Source organism: Thrips palmi, unplaced genomic scaffold, assembly GCF_012932325.1.
Source record: "Thrips palmi isolate BJ-2018 unplaced genomic scaffold, TpBJ-2018v1 HiC_scaffold_15, whole genome shotgun sequence".
NCBI lineage: Eukaryota > Metazoa > Arthropoda > Insecta > Thysanoptera > Thripidae > Thrips > Thrips palmi.
Window position 1 is genome coordinate 3298142 of NW_023144624.1, and position 20964 is coordinate 3319105.

Below are 20964 nucleotides of genomic sequence, written 5' to 3' on the forward strand. Positions count from 1 at the left end.
GACGCACTTCGCTGACCGGGCCGGGTCGGGCGTGCCGGGCGTGCTGCACGACGTCGCCTTGTCGCTGGGGATCAACGCCTCCTCTGGAGCGGGCCCAGCGCGCGCCCCCAAGGCCGCGAGGCCGCGCCGCCGTTTTAAGAGTGTCACCGCCATCCCGGCCTCCTTGATGAGCTTCTCAGCCGTTTGACTCCGACGGGTTGGGGCGCGAGCAGCGTGAGTGTGCGGTGGGCTGCCTACCCGCTTCGCGACAGGCGCGGCGCGCCGGTTGGTGGAAAAAAGGGGGGGAGGAGGAGGAGGAGGAACGAGACAGGCGTCGTAATAAAATATAGTTTAATTCGCTCGAAAAAAAATATACAGGATATCCCGTCGGAAGACGAGATGTCATACGTCGAGACACGCGCTTCAATGTGAAGATTAGACACATATGGTCGTACTTAAAAATACATGATTGTTAGATTCGAACACACACACTGAGGTATGACAGCGGCGGACCGCCGCGAATGAAGAAGGTTACGAGTCATGGTAACTCTAAAAACCACCCCAATCACGAATGAGGATGGGAAGAAGTGTTGCTCCGATGGCACTCGGTGTGAGCCGAGTGGACGAGAAACAATTCTTCCGAAGCTCATTTTCTTAACTAGTCTGTCAGTAATGACTGATGGCATATGTATAAAAGTTTTGAACGCTTTGAGGTAACTTATGAAATGGCGTTTGTACATTATTTACAACATTCTCCTAGCAATGCTCTGCTTCACGTAAAACGAGCTGAACGGTCTTAAAAGTGCAACTCTTTTTTTTAAGTTGATAAAAAATAAATACTTCTTACTTTTACTGCAAGATTATTTAAGGATACCGTGAGGCCTTTATCCGGCTACACCACTGGTCTGGTCTGGTCTGGTTTGTGCAGCAAAGTTAGTCCATAACATCGCATCAGTTGACCATAATTTCAATATAGCCAAGTCAGAGTTCTCCAAATACAAAGGCCAAACACTTCAATGGCCTGCAAACCAAAAAGAAACCTCTGCACGAAGGACAAAAAGAATTCGGAGGATTTTGAAGATGAACACTGATCCTTTCTTTCTTTTTCTTCCGAAATATTAATCTAAAGAAGTTGTTGTTGTTGGGTTCAGTGAACCTGGGACGGGGTTTTGCGACCCCAGGGCGACCCCAGGGCGACCCCAGAGCGTTGTTGAAGGCAATTAAACAACGTCTCGGGTGGACCGTCTTGGGGGCCGTCGTGGGGGCCGTCGTGGCCCTGGGCAGTCGGGGTGGCCCGCTGGCGCGCCGGCTCGTCGGCTCACTTGCCCAGGTACGACGCGTACGCGTGCACGGGCACCGCTTCCTGCCACGCCCTGTAGTCCGGGGAGGGCAGCTGGTCGCACGGCGTCAGGGGGTTGCTGCGGGACAGACAAAGGCAAGCGATGACGAGTGACGTCAATGTGACCTAATTATGGCTCTCCGAACACGACGAGGTGCGCGGTGGCGTCCGGGGCGGCCAGACCGGGCCGTTCCTTCTTCCTCGGTGACGGCCGACGGCGTGCTCCGCGACCTTGCCGACCTTGCCCCGCGCGTCGGCAGAGCGTCGTCAGCGCGTCGGCGCTGGATGGGCGGCCTAGCTCGCAGGCGGAGCGCTGCGCCGAGCCGCCTGGACTCTCGGGACCGCGCTGTCGTCGCTCTGTCTCTTTCGAACTCATGGCGACAAGGCGCCGGAACGCTGGGCACTCTCTCAGTACGATACTCACTCGTGGGCCGGGAAGTTGAGCGCCTGCGGCTGCATGCTCTGGATGTTGTTGCCGTTGTCGCACACCAGGCGCGCCAGGCTGTACTTGCGGATCTCGTCCAGTTGCTCTGCAAAGAGGATTGGGCAGTGAGCGGCGTTCACAGGGCGGCCGTGCCGAGACGGACTCGGAGTCACAGACACAGCGTGAGGGGCTCACCGGGCGTGAAGGGGTGCGGGCTGTTGCCGCTCTCGAAGAAGTAGCGGTCGCCGACGCGCACGCGGTAGAACTGCTCCATGAGGATGCAGTTGAAGGTGGGGCCGGCCTCGGTGCCGGGGACGTGCCTCTCCAGCGAGCCGCCGACGGTGAAGTCGACGTCGTCCGGGTGCACGTAGAGGGAGGCCAGCTTCTCGAGGTTCTGCGATACCGAGAGAGAGACAGAAATAGAGTGCCCGGGCGCTGCGAAGACATAGGGACGTCGCGTGTCCGCTTCCCCTCACCTCCGGGCTGATCTGGTCCGCGAAGTCGTGGAAGGTGTGGCCGCGCCGCAGCCCGCAGAACTGGCGGTAGTCGTTGTAGGAGGCGAGGCCGTGGTCGCGGCCGCGCTGCACGTCGATGGCGCGCAGGTCGAGGCCGAAGGGCCGGCCCATGCGGAACAGGTAGTCGGTGATCTCGCTGGTGAACCACTGGTCCGAGGCCTGCTCAGGCTGCGTCACCATGCCTCTGCTCAGGTCATCCAGGCCGTCGCCCTGCTCCAGCACGGCGGGCCGGTTGAACACGTCGCTGAGGCGCAGCGAGCCGTAGGCGTTGCGGTGCTCCTCCACCAGGCTGTGAGAGAAGACGGGGGGCGTCAGCACGCGTCACACTGTGGGCCAGAAGACGCGGTTTGAGCTCCAGCCAGAGTCTCCAAATGGGAATCAAATCAAACGTGTGACCCCATCTACAAATTCCTCGTTCGGAGAGCAATCCATTGGTGGGGTCACACGTTCGGTTCGAGTCCCATTTAGCTACGCTAGATCTCAAAACGCGTCTAGAATTTCGGCTGCTTCCACCAGGCATCTGGCCCATCGTGCGCCGTGAGGAAAGCAACCCGTACTCCGCGCGGTACTCACTCGAGGTGCCCGGCGATGAGCGAGTGGAAGTATCTGAAGGCGGCCGTGGCGTGTCCCTGCAGGGTGCTGGGCTCCACCTCCTCCCGGTAGTCGTTGATGTGGCTCTGGGACTTGTACAGGATTCCGTGGCGACGCAGGTTGTCCCCGCCTGAAGTAGAGAGCAGCGTGAGTGGCACCAGGACGAACGAGCCAAGACCACAGTGGACTAGCGGACTACAGACCGAGGAAGAGAGGCAGCCACTCGTAGTACGAGATGAACTGGTACTGGCCGATGTTGATCCGCCTGGCCTCCTGGAAGAGGGTCTCGTCGTCCCAGTGCGGGTTGAGGTGCGCCAGGATGCTGGCCAGGCGGTTGTGCTCACGCAGCAGCATCACCTGCAGCAGCGTCAGCGGGGGGTTCTGGTTGATGCGGACGTCACCTGGGAGCAGGACAGAGTTTGACTTGGGTCGAGTAGTGTGCTGGGCAGATGCGCGCCCACGTGACAGCAGTGCTTACCGCCGAAGTAGCAGGCCTCGCCCGGACCCTCGCCGTCGCAGACCTCCGTCCTGTTGGGGTTGGTGGGCGGGTACTCGCGCCCGTTCCGCACCTCCACGATCATGCGGCCGGCGCGGAACTCGCGGAGCATGTCGGACAGGGCCTGGTTCGAGCCGTACACGAGCGACAGGTCCATGTACGACGTCACGGTCGACAGCTGCAAGCGGAGAGCAGACGATAGGTCACGCGGGTTCTAATCCCGACGGCGGCTGCATTTTTTCAGACTTTTCCTTGACGGTATATACCTGTTCGGCGGGCTCGTAGGCATTGCCGCAACCTTGCATGGCGTCCGTGGTGGAGCGCACGAAGTTCATGCATCCCTGGCGGTAGGGCGCGAACACGGGGTCGTTCCGCGGGATGAGGATGGGGTAGCAGACGTCCGGGGCGCGCTCCGTGGGCAGCGCCACCGACCCGTCCTCCGAGCAGCACGACGTGGCGTAGGGCTCTGCGAGCGAGGAAGCGAGAAACACGGAGCGATCAGAGAACGGCGAATCAGACGAAAGGACCGCCTGGCAGGCCGCTGCAAGGTGCAGCGCGGTGGGTAAGGCGCGCGGTCGCGCGGTGCCAACTCGAATTATGCAACGCCTGTTTAGCATGTGTCCCTCCCGTCCCCGTCCCGTCCCTCGACAACTAGAGCGGCGGCGCGGCGGCGGGCGCGTGTCCTCCTGGGTCGCGGGGGTGGCGGGAGTGGTGGGGGCGGCGGAATGCATTGACGAGACCCAATTTCCATACCGGCGGGCGCGTGGCGGCGTGCGTCAAGTCGCCCCGGTGTCACGCTTGTGTCACACTGTTGGCAACACTCGCGGCGCGACGCCTGGCGACGCCTGGCGACGCCTGGCGATGCCTTGCCCAGGCCGGCCACACTGGGCGCAGCAAGGCGGCGGTTAAATGAAACCGATCGGCCGGCGTGTGACTAATGAGGCGGTGACCGCGGTGGGCTGGCTGGCGGTGCTGGCGGCGCGTGCCGCGCTTCCACGCCCCGTCGCCCTGGTGGCGCTGGCGGCGTCCTGCCGTGGCGGTGACGGTGCATCGGGCCAATCGGGCCTTGGCCCCACGAGGCACGCGCCGCCAGTAAGCCGGTAAGTAACGCGGTCTCGGCAATTGCTTCCAATTTAATTGCCGGGGCAAGGGTAGCGTGGCCTGATGGAGAGCCTGGAGGCCCCGCCGCGCCCCGCCGCGCCCCGCCACGCCCCGCCACGCCCCGCTCGGATAGCATCTGCATACAGTAAGCAGCGAACAGCATTGGGCAGTATCCGGCGCCGCGGGCAGCCTAGCCTGCCGCCCCGCCAGGGCGAGTCCTTCTCTCGGTAAGTCCCGCTCTCATTACTGGTGGCAACTTGGCTGCGGTCACGGCGACATGTGCCACCATGGCTGCCACTCTGCCACTCTGCCGCCACGCTGACACGCAGGCCAGGCGTTGGCCTCCACGACGTGGCCTCCACGACGTGGCCGGTCGCTTTCCAGTCATAGAGTCAACGGCATTCTGGCTGAAGTCGGGGTTGGCTGAAGGCCCGCCACCTGAGAGGCCCCGCTACACGAGGCGACCGGGGAGGCTGAAGACCACCCCGAGGACCGGAACGACGCGTACTGGCCTGGGTGTTGCCCATGGCCATGGACATGTCGTGGGTGATGATCTGGCCCCACTGCATGGTGAGCAGCGTCCAGCGCTTGTCCTTGATGTCCACGTCGGGGAAGAGCACGACGGAGATGGCGCGCGCGGAGGGCAGGGGCTGGCCGGTCACGGATATCGGCGGCGCGTGGATGCCGTCGGCGTACTTGGCGGGCACCAGGCGCGCGTAGCGGGTGCCGGCCATGCCCCAGGCGGGGCGGCGCAGGTTGTTGCAGGAGCCGTCCAGGGTGCGGTACTTGTTGTTGGGGCAGGCGACGGGCGCGGCGGCGCACTCGGGCCGCGGCCCGGCCGCCAGCGGGTGCAGGTCGGCGGCGCCGTACCTGTCGACAGCCAGACCAGCAGGAGGACGATGAAAATGGGGTAAGAGCATGAACAGAGTGGCGTGCGTGGCCGCGTGCGTGTCCGAGGCGTGTTTCCCTGCCAGGCCGCCACTCCGCCACGCACAAAGCTGATTTCGCGTTCACGCGGCCGGGAGGCGCGAGGCGGTTGCGCGGCGTGGCTGTCCGCGGCGTGCGTGCGCGAGGCTATCTGGCCGTGGATGCGCGCCGCCCACCCCGCGGCCCCAGGGCCCCAGTCACCGCGGCGCGTTGCTTCACTCTGGACATCGGCGATCGAACGGTTACTACTTACCCGGTGGCCTGCAGGAAGTTGTGGCCGGGTTGGAGGTAGGTGGTCGGCGCGGGCCTCGGCCTCGGCCGCGTCCTCACGGGCGGCGGCAGGGCGATGGCGGGCGGGCCGTACACGGCCTGGGGCGCCAGCGGCTGGTCCTCGATGCCCAGCGCCGCGAGCGGGCTCTCCAGGTACGAGATGGACTCGGACGGCGGGCTGCCGTAGCCGCGGAACACCTCGATGCTGGAGCGCGCCGGCGTGGAGTAGCCTGGAAACAGAGTCCGTCGCCATCAGGAGGAGCTTGCCGTGCTCGCCGCGTTCCGCACACGAGTCTATTGCTCACTGCCGCGCCCGCGTTGAGGTCTCCATGACCGCCCTTGGCGCCCTTGCCCTGTCGGCGGTAACTCGGCTCGAACGGCGTACTAACACGCCGGAACCAGAACAAGCGCAGCGAACGCGATCGGCGGCACGCACGACACGCCCTTCCGTGCCGGCCGGCAAGTTCCAAACAAACACCACTTTCCCGCGCATTTTTTGAAATTCTCGCGCCAAGGCCGGCTTATGGCTAGTCTGAATATCCGCGCCGGCTCGTCCCGATGCAGGCCGGCAGCCAGGCCAGGCGGCCGGGCAGGGCTCGCTGCGACCTTTGGAGGTGAAGTATGGCGGCGTGTCGGGAATGTGTAGCAGCCGGAGCGCGGAGCGGGCGCAGCAAGCCGTTATGCCCGCAGCCACCGCGCCTAGGCCGCCACTGCACTGCCTAGGCGTCATGGGCGTCATGTCCAGGCCGACAGTTACAGCTTTTGGCCGGCGGCGCCGCGACCTTCGTCCACTTACAAAAGTGCGATACGTTCATTGAACGGCCGCCGAGGGCGTGGCGCGGTGGCGCGCGGCCGGCCAGGGCAAGCGCCAAAAGCCGGCTAGGCTCGTTGAACACGGGAAAGGGCACGGCGATCCGACACTCACGCGGCGTTCGGTGTTCGGGCTGGACCAGCATAGCCGCCTTCAATCACAACGCCAACACCGAGACACTACACTACGACAGCGGCCTTCGCGGCGCCGCGGACCGGATCTGAACCGGATCCGAATCGGATCGCAGGGCGGCGAAGCGGGTACATAGCCATGTGTCATGGCCCGCAACTAGGGCAATCCGGTTCCCGACCGGTTACTCTCCTTCCCTTCTCCATCGACCCGGTTTCGGTATCGCAGGAACCGAATCGGATAGAAGTAGTAATCGCTTCTCGAGCGGCTACACTGCCTAATCTTCGACGCTTTGACAGCCGTCGCTCGCGGACGAGAACACGGCGGCCTTTTCCGATAATTGTGTTTGGAAAGGCGCGGCGCGCGCCGTGCGCCGCCACCGAGGCCGCCACCGAGGCCGCCACCGAGGCCGCCAAGGGCGCAAATTCGGTCATGATATGAGAAAGTGCTTGCCCTTGAGGCCGTGCAGTGCAGCGCCAAGGCCGGCGGGCGGCGGCGGCGCGAGCGCCAGACCCCGCGGAAATCTAGCTTGAAATGTTGGCCGGCTACGTGCACTGCATGGCGCGGCATGATCGCCCCGTCCGAGCGGTTCGAGCAGTCCGAGCTCCCAGCAGACTATTCCGAGAGTCGTTTTCGTCGCTCTGCCTCTCTCGCACCGGTACGGCTCGCCCCTCGAGTGCGAGAGAGACAGAGCGACGAAAACGACTCTCGGAGTCACTCTGCAGCGATGCACTCGCTTAGCAACACATGCAGGTCAGCGCCATAAATACCTGTCAAAAAAAGTCCACACACTGCAGGCGGGGAATCGAACCCGCGCGCGCGTCGCAGGACCACGCAGGACTGGGGGCGGCCAGATGGCCACTTACCTGACGTGTTGTGCACGAGGTGGTAGCTGTACTGCGGGTTGCCGCCGGCGTGCGCCGCGATCGCCAGCAGCGCGAGGGCTAGCCGCGACATCTGCGAACGAAACAGAGAAAAATCAGAAAATAGTCAAATCAGACGGCTTTGCTGACCGCAGGACCGCAGCCGATGTAGTGTAACACTCAGTCCGCGAGCGGCATCCAGCGGTGTCCCGGGAATGCGCGCCGTGTTGGCCGGGGCAGTGAATGAATGGGTGTGGCGGTGTTGGCGTGTCGCTGTGTGAGTGACTGTGTGATGGTGGCCCCAGCGGCCCGCTGAGTGCCGAGACGAGACACCTGCGGTGCCACATTCGGTTTGAATTCACCGCGTCGACGCGTAATAGCGCGCGGCGCCGCATGAATTTTCCATCGACCTGGCCTGGCCGCCAGTTTCCGTACCGTTCCGCCCCCGCCGCAGCCCGGCCGGTACGCCCCGGTACGCCGAGGTACGCCCCGGTACGCCCCGGTACGCCCAGGTACGGCCAGGTACGGCCCGGCACGCCCCGGTACGCCCCGCCACGGCCCTCAGCCAGGACGAGCTCTAGCCGGAGTGTTCAAGGTGCTCCATAATCCCTGGCAAATAGTGCGGCGGGTGATTGCATCTGCAGGTGCTCCTCCACCGCCGCCGCCGCCGCCACCGCCGGCTGGACGTCGTCGTCATCGCGACCACCTTCGCGTCCCCGGAGCGCGGCAAGTGCGCCGGCCGGGCGCCGCAGTTGCGCGGTTCTCGCGCGCGTGTCTTATTTGAACGCGGAGCAGTGAAAGTGGTTTCAGTTTGGCGCGCCGCCTCGCCTCGCCTTGCCCGGCCTTCCCACGCCACGGTTCGCCATGCCTCCGGGAAGCTGTTAACGGTGTGGATGTCGTCCAGGGAGATGCGCGTTTGTGTAATGGGAGCGCGTGTGTTTCCGCGCCCGAAGCGCCCGAAGCAGCCGAAGCGGCCGAAGCAGCCGAAGCGTCCGAAGCAGTGCACCTGTTTTTCAGCGAGCAACACGAGTAGAAGCTAGTTAAAATATGTTAATGGACCAGCGCCCCGTCGTCCGTCGTCTCGCTGCGAGGCGCGTATAAAACCAAGTGCCGTCGCACTGTTGCACTGTTGCACTCGTTCCAGGCCTCGGCGTGTCCGTAGTGAGTCTTTCTTTTTTCAAATTTATCTTTCTCATCAGCGCCAAAGACATAAAAAGATCCATTCATCTCGTGTTTTTAAACGGTCGAATTCCATCCTCGGCGCCGTTTCCCATCCGAGTCATAATTATTTCGTAATAATCAGTGTAAAAAGTCAGACAACTTCGTTCACTTTCGATCATTTCTCCCTGCGGCTGCGGCGCGGTGACTCGGGCAGCTCTGCTGCTCTGCCCGGGCAGGCTCGGACTGGCCCCCAAAAGGCCCCGGCAGATAAGACCGCAAAAGGCCCCCGATCATCATTGTTTTTACCCTTCATGACCAACTTTGTGAGGCTACCGCTCCCAAACTAGTTGCGGTCAATAGGCTTCCCGTACAGGACATGAAAGAGTAGGGTCTTGAGAATTCTAGGGCGTCGAGGGAGGCCTTTTACGGCAACTAGATTGGACACAGTGGCCGCCCAAAGTCAGCAAAATCAGCAAATTTCCGATATTCGACTACTTTTTGACCAGCTTGGTCGAAAAATCGTTGCGGTCAAAGGCAAAATCGTTGTGGTCAACGTCTTCCCTATACAGGGCATGAAAGAGTAGGGTCTTGAGAATACTAGGACGTCGAGGGAGGCCTTTTACGGCAACTAGATTGGACACAGTGGCCGCCCAAAGTCAGCAAAATCAGCAAATTTCCGAGATTCGACCACTTTTTGACCAACTTGGTCGGAAAATCGTTGCGGTCAAAGCCAAAATCGTTGTGGTCAACGTCTTCCCGGTTCAGGGAATGAAAGAGTAGGGTCTTAAGAATACTAGGACGTCGAGGGAGGCCTTTTACACCGACTAGATTGGACACAGTGGCCACCCAAAGTCAGCAAAATCAGCAAATTTACGAGATTCGACCATTTTTTGTCCAACTTGGTCGGAAAATCGTTGCGGTCAAAGCCAAAATCGTTGTGGTCAACGTCTTCCCGGTTCAGGGAATGAAAGAGTAGGGTCTTAAGAATACTAGGACGTCGAGGGAGGCCTTTTACACCGACTAGATTGGACACAGTGGCCACCCAAAGTCAGCAAAATCAGCAAATTTACGAGATTCGACCATTTTTTGTCCAACTTGGTCGGAAAATCTTTGCGGTCAAAGCCAAAATCGTTGTGGTCAACGTCTTCCCGATACAGGGCATGAAAGAGTAGGGTCTTAAGAATACTAGGGCGTCGAGGTAGGCCGTTGGCCGCAACTAGATCGGACGCAGTGGCCGCCCAAAATCAGAGAAATAGGCTACTTTCGGAGATTCAGTCACTCTTTGACCAACTTTGTGGCGTTACTGGTCCCAAACCCGAAGGCCCCGGCAGATTTTTCTGCCTGTCTGCCCTGGCCAGCCCGAGCCTCTGCCCGGGTCGCGCGTCTCTTTACCCTACGTGCCGAGCGGCCGAAGCGGCCGAGGCGGCCGGGCGGCGGTGCCGTGAACCAGGAACCCGCGAACCCAAGCCGATACGACGCCGATACGGTGCCGGCCCGACGGGTCCAGTTCGCGGCGCGGCGGGCTTTTCGGGCTCATGGCGTCGGGATGGCCTGCTGGCCGAGAGTCGTTTTCGTCGCTCTGTCTCTCTCGCACCCATACGGGACGCTCCGTGAGTGCGAGAGAGACAGAGCGGCGAAAACGACTCTGTGGCGGGTCTGGAAGCGAAGCGCCCGCGTGAATGACAAGCACACGGAAGTCCATTAACGCTCTGCGACACGCGTTTAGCACGCGTTTAAGCACGCGTGAACCGTGAACCGCGAGCATTGCGTCAGGCACGCAGGCAGGCTGGCTGGCCGAGGAAGCTTTCGTCCTTTGGATTCGCACAGCAGTAATCCCGTCGGGCTGACGACCACGGCGGGCGGCCTGCACTGCGCAGCACGCCTAGCTGGACGCTAGGCCGCAGACTGATTCCGAGAGTCGTTTTCATCGCTCCGTCTCTCTCGCACTCATGGGGCGTCCCGTATGGGTGCGAGAGAGACAGAGCGACGAAAACGACTCTCGGAATCGGTCTACTGGACGAACGGTGTGACATCGAGAAGCCCTATCGCGGCTAATTTATCGCGAACCGGTTTTTCGAAGCATTGCGCGGCCCAGCCCGGCCCAGTGCATCCCGGCCCAACACCAAGTGCAGCAGCAAGTGCAGCAGCAAGTGCAGCAGCAAGTGCAGCAGCAACGGCAGTGGCACTGCTCGCGGGGGGTCGCGCCCGGCCGCCCGCCGCCCGGTCCGGGGTTGGGTCGGGGTTGGGTCGGGGTTGGGTCGGGGTTCACACCTCCAGGCCACCAGGCCGCGCCGGCCGCACCGGCCAGACAAATGGGCGTAACCAGATTCCACGCCGCGAGCCGCGGGACGCATGGCGGGACGCGACCCCCGCCAGTGCAGTGGTAACTTGACCGCCACCGCGCCAGAGAGGCGCGCGCACCGCGCACTTTAAAAAGCTGATGAGGAGGACCTGTTCTGTGGCTTGTCCGAAGAAGACGTCTCCAATGCCTGCGCAATCTTCGCAACAGCGTGCGAATGCCACTGGACTACGTCGCTGATTTGGCACCGAACTTGGAATGAGACTTAGACTCCATGCGCTTCTATGATGATGATAAGATGTTGAGGAAGATGATGATGATGACGATGATGATAATGATGAGCAAGAACTGCTGCAGAGTTGATCAGATCTCACGAACTCACCCATCCTATGAAGGGCGTGTTCTTCGGCCGCGACTAGCACGCCCTGTCGCTATTAGAAACGTACGTGTGTGTGCGTGTGTCTGTGCTTGTGTCTGTGTGTGTGTCTGTGTGTGTGTCTGTGTGTGTGAGGTGTGGGCCCTCATTAGCAGTGGCGACGCCAAAACTGGGCCGCGAGGTTTATGTCGGGGCGATGGCGATATGTCGATTCTTGATGCCGAGGCAGCCAAAGCACCCCGCGCGCCACAGACTACAAACGTCGCCCGGCCTGGCCGCGCGCGCAGCGGCAGCGTTTTGGCGTTTTGCAAGCCAGGCTGCGCTAGGCTGCGCCAGCCCGCGCCACGGCTCATTCCAGCGAGAAGTAGAGACACACGCCTCTATTTATCATGCTGCAATTCGTATCGGCCGGCCAGCGAAGGGGCTCAGAGGGGCTCGCCTGGCCTCTAGGCTGGCCTCTAGGCTGGCCGGCCAGACTCGACGCCAGAGCCCCAGAGTGCGGCGTCACGGTCGGCGCCGTCCAGACGTCCAGGCGTCCAGCGGCCAGGATCGTGACCTATGACTGCCTATGACGCGCGCGGTCCAAAAAGCGGGCTCTGCACCCCGCCGCGCGTTTCCCCGGTCGGCCGCCACTTTCGCCCGGCAAGGCCGACGACGACGACGACGCTGCCGACGCGCACCCCCGACCGGCCGGCCGGCCGCGCCCGCCGTGGCCGTGTTCACCATCATCATCCTGGGCCACGCGGCGCTGTCGTTGTTATGCTGATGAGACGAAACGCGAGAACGCGAGGCGAGACGTGTCCCGACTGTGCGAGTCCGCGGGCCCATTTGCCTGCAGGCCCGGCCCGGTCGGCCCGCCCTGCGTTTATTGGCGTGGCCTGCACTGCTTGCACTGCTTGCACCTGTCGGCCGACAGCCACGCCAGCAGGCCCATTCTGAACAGGGCTCTGTCTCTGTCTCTCTCTGCCCCGTGCGGCGCGCCACCTGCGCATAAGTGCGAGAGAGACAGAGTGCCGTGTTCGGAATCAGCCTGCAGTGCCGCGCTGATCGCGTTGGGCAAGCCTCGGCGAGCCTCGGCGAGCCACGCATGCAGGCCTCCGGCCGCCCCGGCCGCCCCGGCCGCCTCGGCGCATTCGCACCGCATTGGGCGCTCGGATAAAAGGTGGCGGCGAAGTGCGTCACGGCGGCGGGGCGGCGGCGGCCGGGTCAAGTCTGGAAGCCACCGTGCGTCAGCACGGCGCACATCTCCTGCACGCTGCACCGGGTGCACCCCATGCAGGCGCGGCGGCCACGCCCTTAACGAGGCGGCATTCGCTAAAAGCCCCATCCCCCTTCCAGTGTACTGGCTGCTCGTTAGCAGCAGTCGTGACGCAGCCAAGGTCACGCAGCCCGGCCGCCGATTGCTCATCCGCCGATCACTGCCGATCACTGCAACAGCAACGCCAAAAGTGTATCTCCAGACTGATTCCGAGAGTCGTTATCGCCGCTCTGTCTCTCTTGCATCAATACGAGACGCCCCGTGAGTGCGAGAGAGACAGAGCGACGAAAACGATTCTCGGAATCAGTCTGCTGGTGCTCAATTCGCGCGCGTGACGTACGCAACGACGTGGCGACGCGGCGCGTGCCGGCGTGGCGTGGCGTGGCGCGCGGCGCGGGGGAGGACGGCGACGACGGCCAGACGCTCTCGTCGGCGCCGCCGCCGGCCGCGTCGTGACCGCTTCGAGCGCCGCGGCGTCCACGGCGTGCTCTCGTTTCCGAAAGCGGACGGCGGACTCGGCGGACACGGGGTGAGGAAAGAGATTCGCGCGAATTGTCATTGCCGTGAGTCACTCCTCGGTGCGCCCCGCTGCGCCTCTGAAGCTGTGGCCCCGCCAGTGCCCGTGAGTGCGAGAGAGACAGACGCCGTTCGGAATCAAAGCGGCGGGCAGGACGCACACGCCTCGCATGATGTTGTATTCATAATCCCAGCCGCGCGGCCCGGCCGGGGCGAGGGCGACCGCCGTGACACAGTTTAACCACACTGCAATGTGCTCTAATGGCGCATGGCCTAGCCTGGCCGGGCGGCGTGCCGGGCGGCATGGGGGCACGGCCGCAGGATGCACGGCCAGACGGCCAGACGGCCGGCACAGCACGCGGCGACGCGGCCCGGTTCGACTACCGGAGGTCGCGAGTCGCTGGGGACTCGCAGCCCCGCCCCGCGCCGCGCCGCGCCGCCCCGGCCGCACGACGCACGAGTTATTATGCTGAAAACGGCAATGGTGCTGCAACTACTCGCGTGTAGTTTGGGCCCGGCGAGTACCCGGTGCCCCCTAAGTAAGTCATGACTGTCCGCCTGGTCGGTGATCTTGATGATCTTGATGCCGGCCGGGCAGGCGGGCAGTCGCAGCTGGCGCGGCTCGGCGCGGCCCGGCGCGCTCCCGTCCCGAGTGCAGATCCATTTTGATGGATGCCGTGACAGGCCGACGGGCTGCCGTCAAAAGCCGTGCGCGTTCGATCCCCCGGTTTATGAAAGGCCTGAAGGCGTTCCGAACTGTGCTCCGTCACTCTGTCTCTCTCGCACCCATGCGTCGTTCTGCATGCGTGCGAGAGAGACGAAAGCACCGCAGTAGCGCTGGGCGTCCTCCGCGCCGGCCTCGCTCCTGCTTATCGAGGCGATTGGGAGGCGGCCCGGCCCAGCCAGGCCCGGCCAGGCCCAGCCTCGCACGGCTTGCATTCGTCGCTCTGCCTCTGTCGCACTCATGGCGCGTTGCGGAGGCGTGCGAGAGAGACAGGGCGTTGAACGGATTCCTCGGAAGCACTGGGCTGCCGCGGTTGCTAGCTGGAAGGGCCCTGTTTGGCGCTGCAGCGCTCCAAACAGGTACTAAGTGGCCGCAAGCCCGGCCCACCTCTCCCCTCCCGTTCGCGCTGGCACGCGCCGCGCGTACCGCGACAACAACACGGCTTCGGCCAGTACACTGCCAGCACTACACGCTGCGCCGTCGCACAGTGCGCCAGGAGACGAGTGGAGGCGGTCAAAATCCCGGACGCGTTTTGAGCTCCAGAGTAGCTAAATGGGACTGGAACAGAACGTGTGACCCCACCAATGGATTGCTCTCCGAACGAGGAATCCAGTGGTGGGGTCACACGTTCGGTTCGAGTTCCGTTTAGCGACTCTGGACTCGAAACGCGTCAACAGTTTTGGCCACCGGCGCTGGTCGTCTGGCCCACTGTGCGTCGGCGCCGTGCGCGCACGCCGTCCCGCAGCGCAGCCGAGCGCGCCGGGACTGCCTACCCCGCGGGCGTCCTGCAGCACCAGCCGCGTGCATGTGCACACAGGCCAATCGAAACCGTAAACGCGATAATCGATTTCGCCTTTACGTCAAACAGCCTGCGGCAGGCGGCTGCCCTAGGGCAGAGAAGGCGGCGAAGGCACGGCGCCGCTGTTATCACATCATCCTGCCTCCTGCCTGAACCAATCCGAGACATTCCTGGCTTCCAGCCGCCTGATTCCGAGGCTGGCCGGGCTGGCCCTCGACGGCAAACCGAGCGTGAAGGGAGTGTGTTGGCAGCCCCGCGGCGCGGCGGCAATCCATTTCGGCCGGATGCCTGGCCACTGCAGTGCAGTGCTGTAGCCAGGTGGGCCGCACCGGCCGGCACTGCCGTCCCGCAAAAACCCTTTCGCCTTATATGAGCAAAAGCTGCAGAGCGGATGGTCCCGCCGAGTAAGCCATCCAGTGTGATAACAGCAAACGTCCAGACAGACGTTTGTTACGAGGAAGCTGTCTCGGCCGTTCTGCGTTCCTTCACACGGCCAGTAGATTATCGCACTCTCGGCCATACCTCTTGCAAGCGGATGCGGCGCGGACGGGCTCGGACGGACTCGGATCGGAGCGAACGCGGTGCGCGCGGTGCGCGCGGAGCAGGCGGCGCAAGGAGGGGGCTTTCCCGCTCTAGATCCCCCGTGTTTTTATAATTCGCTTTTTCTTTTTCCAGCCGACACCCGCGGCGGCCGCCATGCCTGGCCATGCCGCCATTGGACAATGGCCACACAACGAGACGGTGCTGCACGCTGCGGCCCGCGGCCCGGCCTTGCCGAGGCCGCACTCCTTATCAAAGCCTAGGCCTGGCAATTTGTCCGTGGGCTGCGCGCTGTCCATGGAGTGCTACGTTCATTAATCAGCCGTGTGATCTGCCGAGCCACTCCGAAGGGTCGTTTCGTGGCGCGGTCTCTCTCGCGCCCATGCGGCACGGCCCGTCAGTGCGAGAGAGGCAGGGCGACGACGGCCGTTCGGAGTGGCCGCGCTGCGCATGTCCCGTCCGCCCCGGCTGTGCCGGCGTCCGCCGCGCCGAGTCGCGCCGAGTCGTGGCGGCACTGACCTACAGGACCTACAGGGCCCGCGGGGCGGGGCGGGGGGGAGGGGCAGTGACTGCGCACTGCTCTGGCGCCCCGCTCCGCGCTCCGCACGCGCGCCGGCTGTCGAAGACCATCGACTTTTATCGATGAAAGCGCAGTTCGTCCATGGGAAACACAATCGGCGCGGCCCGGGCGCTGAGAGCGCGGGCGCGAGACGCCGGCCGTCATCGGGGAGCTCGGTGCGCCGCGGTACGCCGCGCGATGGCGGCAACCGGCTTCCCGGTCGGGACGAACAGTGGGCCAGAAGACCGGGAGGCGGCCAAAACTCTAGACGCGTTTTGAGCTCCGGAGTGGCTAAACGCAACTCGAAACCGAACGTGTGACCCCACCACCAATAGATTCCTGGTTCGATTGGTGTGGTCACACGTTCGGTGAGAGTCCCATGCAGTGACTCTGGAGCCCAAATCGCCTATAAAATTTTGGCCGCCTCCACCGGCCTTCTGGCCCACTGTGGGACGCCCGGGGCCGCCCCGCGACACGACGTTTTCGACGACGGACAGCGCGCGCGCCGATGCGTTTCTAGACCTTTACTCGGCGTTTCCTGCGCGCTACCGGTTCGCGGCGGCGCGCCCACGCACCTTTGCGTGCGTACACCGGGCCACCGTCAGCACGGCCAGCACCGCGTCGTCCGGCACCGATTTCCACCGCGTCGGCCGGCGTCGGCAGGCGAACGCTGACGGGGGGAAAAGGAGCCGGTCTACATTCGCGGCCGCCGGTCACGTACTCCTCGGCGTGCTTGCAGGTGGCGCAGATGGGCCGCAGGTGACAATGCGGAGGCCTGCACGCCGTCATGCCCAAAGTGCGCCGCCAAGGCCTGCCGAGTCGTCGCCTCGTCGGCGTGCTCCGGCGTGCTCCGGCTCCATCGCAGCTTCGATCGAGACGTCCAGCAGCACGCGAGCTTCTAGGAAACGCGCGCGCTCCGCTTCAGGTGGCGTGCTTGCATTGCAGCACACGCGGTGCGCGCGCGGAGGTGAACCGGGTTCTGGGGTTTCGACTTCGAACACCACTGCACCGGCAGTGCCAGGCGTCCCCGTCAGGGACGAAACGGTAACGCCAGTCCGCGTTTTGCCCGTGCACATCGAAAGACCCCGCCTCGCCCCGCCTCGCGCTGCAGAGCAGTGGCCAGCTGGAGCGGCGTCAGCGCTTCGGCGGCCAGGCTCAGCAGGCCAGCCTCAGCACGCCACGTCCGCGAGGTCAATGGTAAGGACTGGAAGTGCCGGCACAGCACAGCACCGCGGCACCGCGGCACCTCACCCTCGCCAACTTGCATTCTTCTCTGGCTTCTGACTTCTGGCTTTTGGTTTCGCCGGCGCGACGCGGCGATGCGGCGACGCGAGAAAGCACAGTGAGAAAGAAAGATTTGCTTGTAAATGGCGGCGGCCGCTGCGGCAGGGAAAGGCCGGCTGTTGCCTCACCGGCGCCACGCCGAAGCCGACGGCCCGGCCGCCGGTGCCTCATGATGCCTCATACGTGTCGCTGCTCTCCTCCCCGACATGGGAATCTCTATTTCTATTAGCCGGCTCCCCGTCGGGTTCCCTTCCCGCCGCCATGAGATTATTCCCTCTGCATGCGATTGACTGTGAAATGAGCGCGGGGAGGGGGGAGGGGGGTTACAGGCGCCGCCACCGCGCAGGCCCCGTGGGCGGCGGCGCGGCGGATGAATGGACTGCGTGGACTGGTGGCTGCGGCGGCGTTCGTCTGTTTGTAGTGGCGGCACAGCGGCACAGCGGTCGGCCGGCGTCCCGCCCCGCCCCGCCCCGCCCCGCTGCTCCACCCGGCAGGCCAGCCGAGCTGGCGGCGTGGCGGCGCGAAGTTCACGGGCAGGGCATGCATGCACTGGGCATGCAATGGTGTCACCGGCAGTGCCACACCCCCGCCGCGGTCAAGTAGAGCGCCTGCGTGGTGACGGCGAGGACAGCGAGGGAAAAAAGAAAAACGCGAATGCGTCTTGACTTCATTTCCCGCTGCCGTCAATCGACTTTTCTGAATGTTTCTTTCTGCAGTGGCTGGCCTATGCTTCGGCCGTAAGGCGAGGGGCGGCCGGTGTTGCAATGCGATCGGCAAAGCGGTACTCTATGTGGCCGCGCTGCCGCGCTCCGACAGGGTAGGGCCAACATTCATTGTGGCGCCGCGATTAGTTTTACAAACTAATTAATCTGGCCTGGCCGGGCCTGGCTCGGTGGGGCGTGGCCTTTCGAGTCCTCGACGTCGCCCTTTGTAGATCACGAGCCGGTCCAATCACCGCCCAGCCTTCCAGTGCTAAATACTTCGCAGGGAAGAGAAGTTGGCCGCGCCCCGCCGGCCACCCCTGAAGGGACTCGAACCCGAGGCCGCCTGCTCGGGAGTGATTCATCAAACGGCGGTGCCACCGTGTACCTGCGGGCCACGTCAGGCCCAGGCGAGGGCACAGGCCATGCCAACAGCAGCTCCATTCCTCGTCGCCCTGTCTCTCTCGCACGTCCAGGCGAAGCGCCCCGCGAGTGCGAGGGAGACAGCGGCGACGGCGTTGTTCGGAGCGGGGCGGCGGGCCCGGCGCGTGTCGCCCCGCGTTCGCGACGACGGCGAGCACGGAGCAGGGGCGGCTGGAGCGGCAGGGGCGCTGGCCTAATGGCGCGCGTGGGCGGCGGGAGGCAGGGGCGCCGTTTGCGTATGTACCGCATGTATCGCATGTGGGGCAATATTTATGTTGTTTTGCCGAGCAGAAGGGGGTCGCCCGTAAAGCACTGGCCGCGGCAGCAGCGGCCGGGAGCGGCCGGGAGCAGGAAGGGATCAGGCCGATGTGCGGTGCTTTGCGCTTTCGTCAAGGAAATAAACCTCGCGGGCATGGAGCGGGCTCACGCGAGTTATGCCAGAAAATGGGCTTGTCTCTCTCTCCATCTCTATCTCTCTCCAGCGCGACGCAGACAGTGCTCCCGTGACGGTACCGCCCGCTTGGAGGCGCGCCAGCCCCGCGGCTGCGGCTCCCGCGCGCCGAAACGCGGCCAGTCCCCACAAGCCGAGCACAAGCGGTGTCGCCACTCTGTCTCTCTCGCACTCGTAGGGCGGGCCGCAGGGGTGCGAGGGAGACAGAGCGACGGTGTTCGGAACTAGTGTACAGCAGCGGTGCCCGAGGAGCCCGATCGCGCCGCGATCTCCGCCATCGTCGCCCACTGCGCTGGCCGCTGCACTGCTGCACCCGCCCGTCAAGACGGTAAGGCGGTGTGGACACGCTGGCCGGCCTGGGCGGCCTGGGCGGCCTGGGCGGCGGCGTGCCGTGGGGGGCTTTTTTCAAATTTGCCAACATTTAATCGTCCAATTAAACTAGCGAGTTCGCGTAAAGCCCCCAGCGAACGAGTGACCCGGTCGGGTAACCCCGCGACCGCCCCGCCCCGCCCCGCCCCGCCCCGCATGCAAAGTGCACGCCACACACGCGGCGTGCTACACTTTGCGCTCGCTTTTCTGCGAAACAAACCCACTTATAAACACATGTTCAAACATGATTATACTCGTCGCATTCCTCCCAGTACACTGCACTAAATTGTGTACTCAGTACATACTCCGGCATACTGAAGGTGTGAACTCGGTGCACACTCGAGTGCTGCAAGTGTGTACTCAGTACGCTCACGTCTACAGTGTTTGCGAGATTCCCGTCGGTTTCCAGGCCTACTCCAACTTTATTTCTGCCCCGGCGCGGCGGCCGGCTACTTAACTACGTGGAAATGCCACCCGATATTCCGCGGTCGGCTGCAGGCTGCGACTGCAGGCTGATTCCGAGTGGGAGGTCTGTCTCTTCTCGCTCTCATGGGGCGTCCCGCAAAGGTGCGAGAGGGACACACCGGCGGGACCTCCCCTCGGAATCGGCCTGTCGGTGCCTGTCGGCCACGCAAGAGGTTAGGGGCCACGTCAGACGGCGGCCGTCGTATCGGGTCGCGGGGCGCGAGGCGCGAGGCGCGGGGAGCAAGGCGCGGCGGGGTGCTGGACTGGCGCGGGCAGTTAGCGCAAACTGGAAGATTGTTGTGGGGAACGTGTAACTGTAACCGGCTATTTGTTTATTAGGCGGCCAATGAGCCGAGCGATTGCGGCTCGCATGCAGTGCAGTGGCGTGGCAGTGGCGTGGCAGTGCCGCGTCGTCGCCGCGGGCAGGACAGCCCCGCCGAGCGCCGAGCCCGGCCGACTAGACCTGCTTTATGGCGAGGGCCGCGGACCCGCGCGGTCCGCGAATCAATTAAGGCGACACCGAACGGCCGACGGCCGCGGCGCGCAATTTTCCACGAACGCGAGAGGAAGCGGCGCGGCCGCCAAGGCCTTCTAGTTCGGGGGCTTAAGGGGGCTGAGTGGATGCAGCCTGCATCGCCGCCAGGTCAGCCCACTGGGCAAGCCGAGTAGAAGTGGACGCCTATTAATTTTTCACGGCATCCGCGGCACGTGAGAGGCGAGGCGCAGCGACTGGCGGTAACGTACAGGCTCCGCGCACCGCGCACGTCCACCGCACTCACTTTCCAATGTGCGTTTTTTTTTTTTTTTTTTTTGAAAACCAGGAAAACGGGAACGGTTATTTTTCGACGGGGACGCCAGTCACTGCAAGTCCAAAAACCGGGCCCGGCTTGGTGGATGGACTCACCATGGCGGAGTTTGGGGTGGCCGCGGACGACCCGGAGACAGTGAGGGTCCCGCGCTGGGCTGGAGGGCGCGCTGCGCGACGCTACACTGGGCTCGGAGTCTCGGAGGGCTGCGGGGCTGCGGGGCTCGGCCAAGGGCTGCGCGGGGCACTCACTGTCCGACTCCACTCCGGGAGGGCGGTTCGCTGTTTGACGCGGTGCAGCCGGACTCGACGACTGACTGGGGCGCCGCGGCTGGCGGCCGCCTTTACGCCGCCACAGCCGCCACACTCGGCGCGGCGCGGATCGCGGCGTGGGGCGGCGCCGGGGCGCGGCGGACGGCCGCCAGGGGGGAGGCGGCGTCGGGGCCCAGGCCGACGTCGGGGCCCAGGCCACGGGGCCCCGGGGGCGCCGGGAACCGCCCCTCACCGCCGCGGACCCAGCAGAGTCCTCGGGGGCCACGGGAGCTTGACGCGTCCTGACGCTAGGCAGGGAAGCTCACCTCATAGCGTCACACTGCGTCACACTGCGTCACACTGCGAGTGGCGGTGTGACGGCGTGGGTGTGCCGCCACACGCATTCGTCTCGCATCACCGCCACGCGGCTTGGCGCGGACTGCTTTCAAAAGCATTTTTCTATCTTTTTCGCTCGTGTTTTTTTTTTTTTTTTGCGTTGGGCTTTCTCGAGTTTGACCGCATTCCCGCCTCGTAAGG

The 20964-nt window shown here is 63.9% G+C and overlaps 1 protein-coding gene across 1 annotated transcript; it reads right to left on the minus strand.

Moving 5' to 3' along the window:
* Positions 1 to 313: 313 nt before the first annotated feature.
* LOC117641071 (peroxidase-like) lies at positions 314 to 20478 on the minus strand. The gene is made up of 12 exons (XM_034378176.1): positions 20275 to 20478; positions 7449 to 7539; positions 5626 to 5872; positions 4954 to 5315; positions 3611 to 3810; positions 3327 to 3522; positions 3052 to 3249; positions 2831 to 2978; positions 2219 to 2546; positions 1938 to 2136; positions 1743 to 1848; positions 314 to 1397 (listed from the first exon to the last, which is right to left on the minus strand). The coding sequence occupies exons 1-12, from the start codon at positions 20275 to 20277 to the stop codon at positions 1298 to 1300; spliced, it is 2178 nt and encodes a 725-aa protein (XP_034234067.1). The 5' UTR covers positions 20278 to 20478; the 3' UTR covers positions 314 to 1297.
* Between the last annotated feature and the right edge of the window lie 486 nt (positions 20479 to 20964).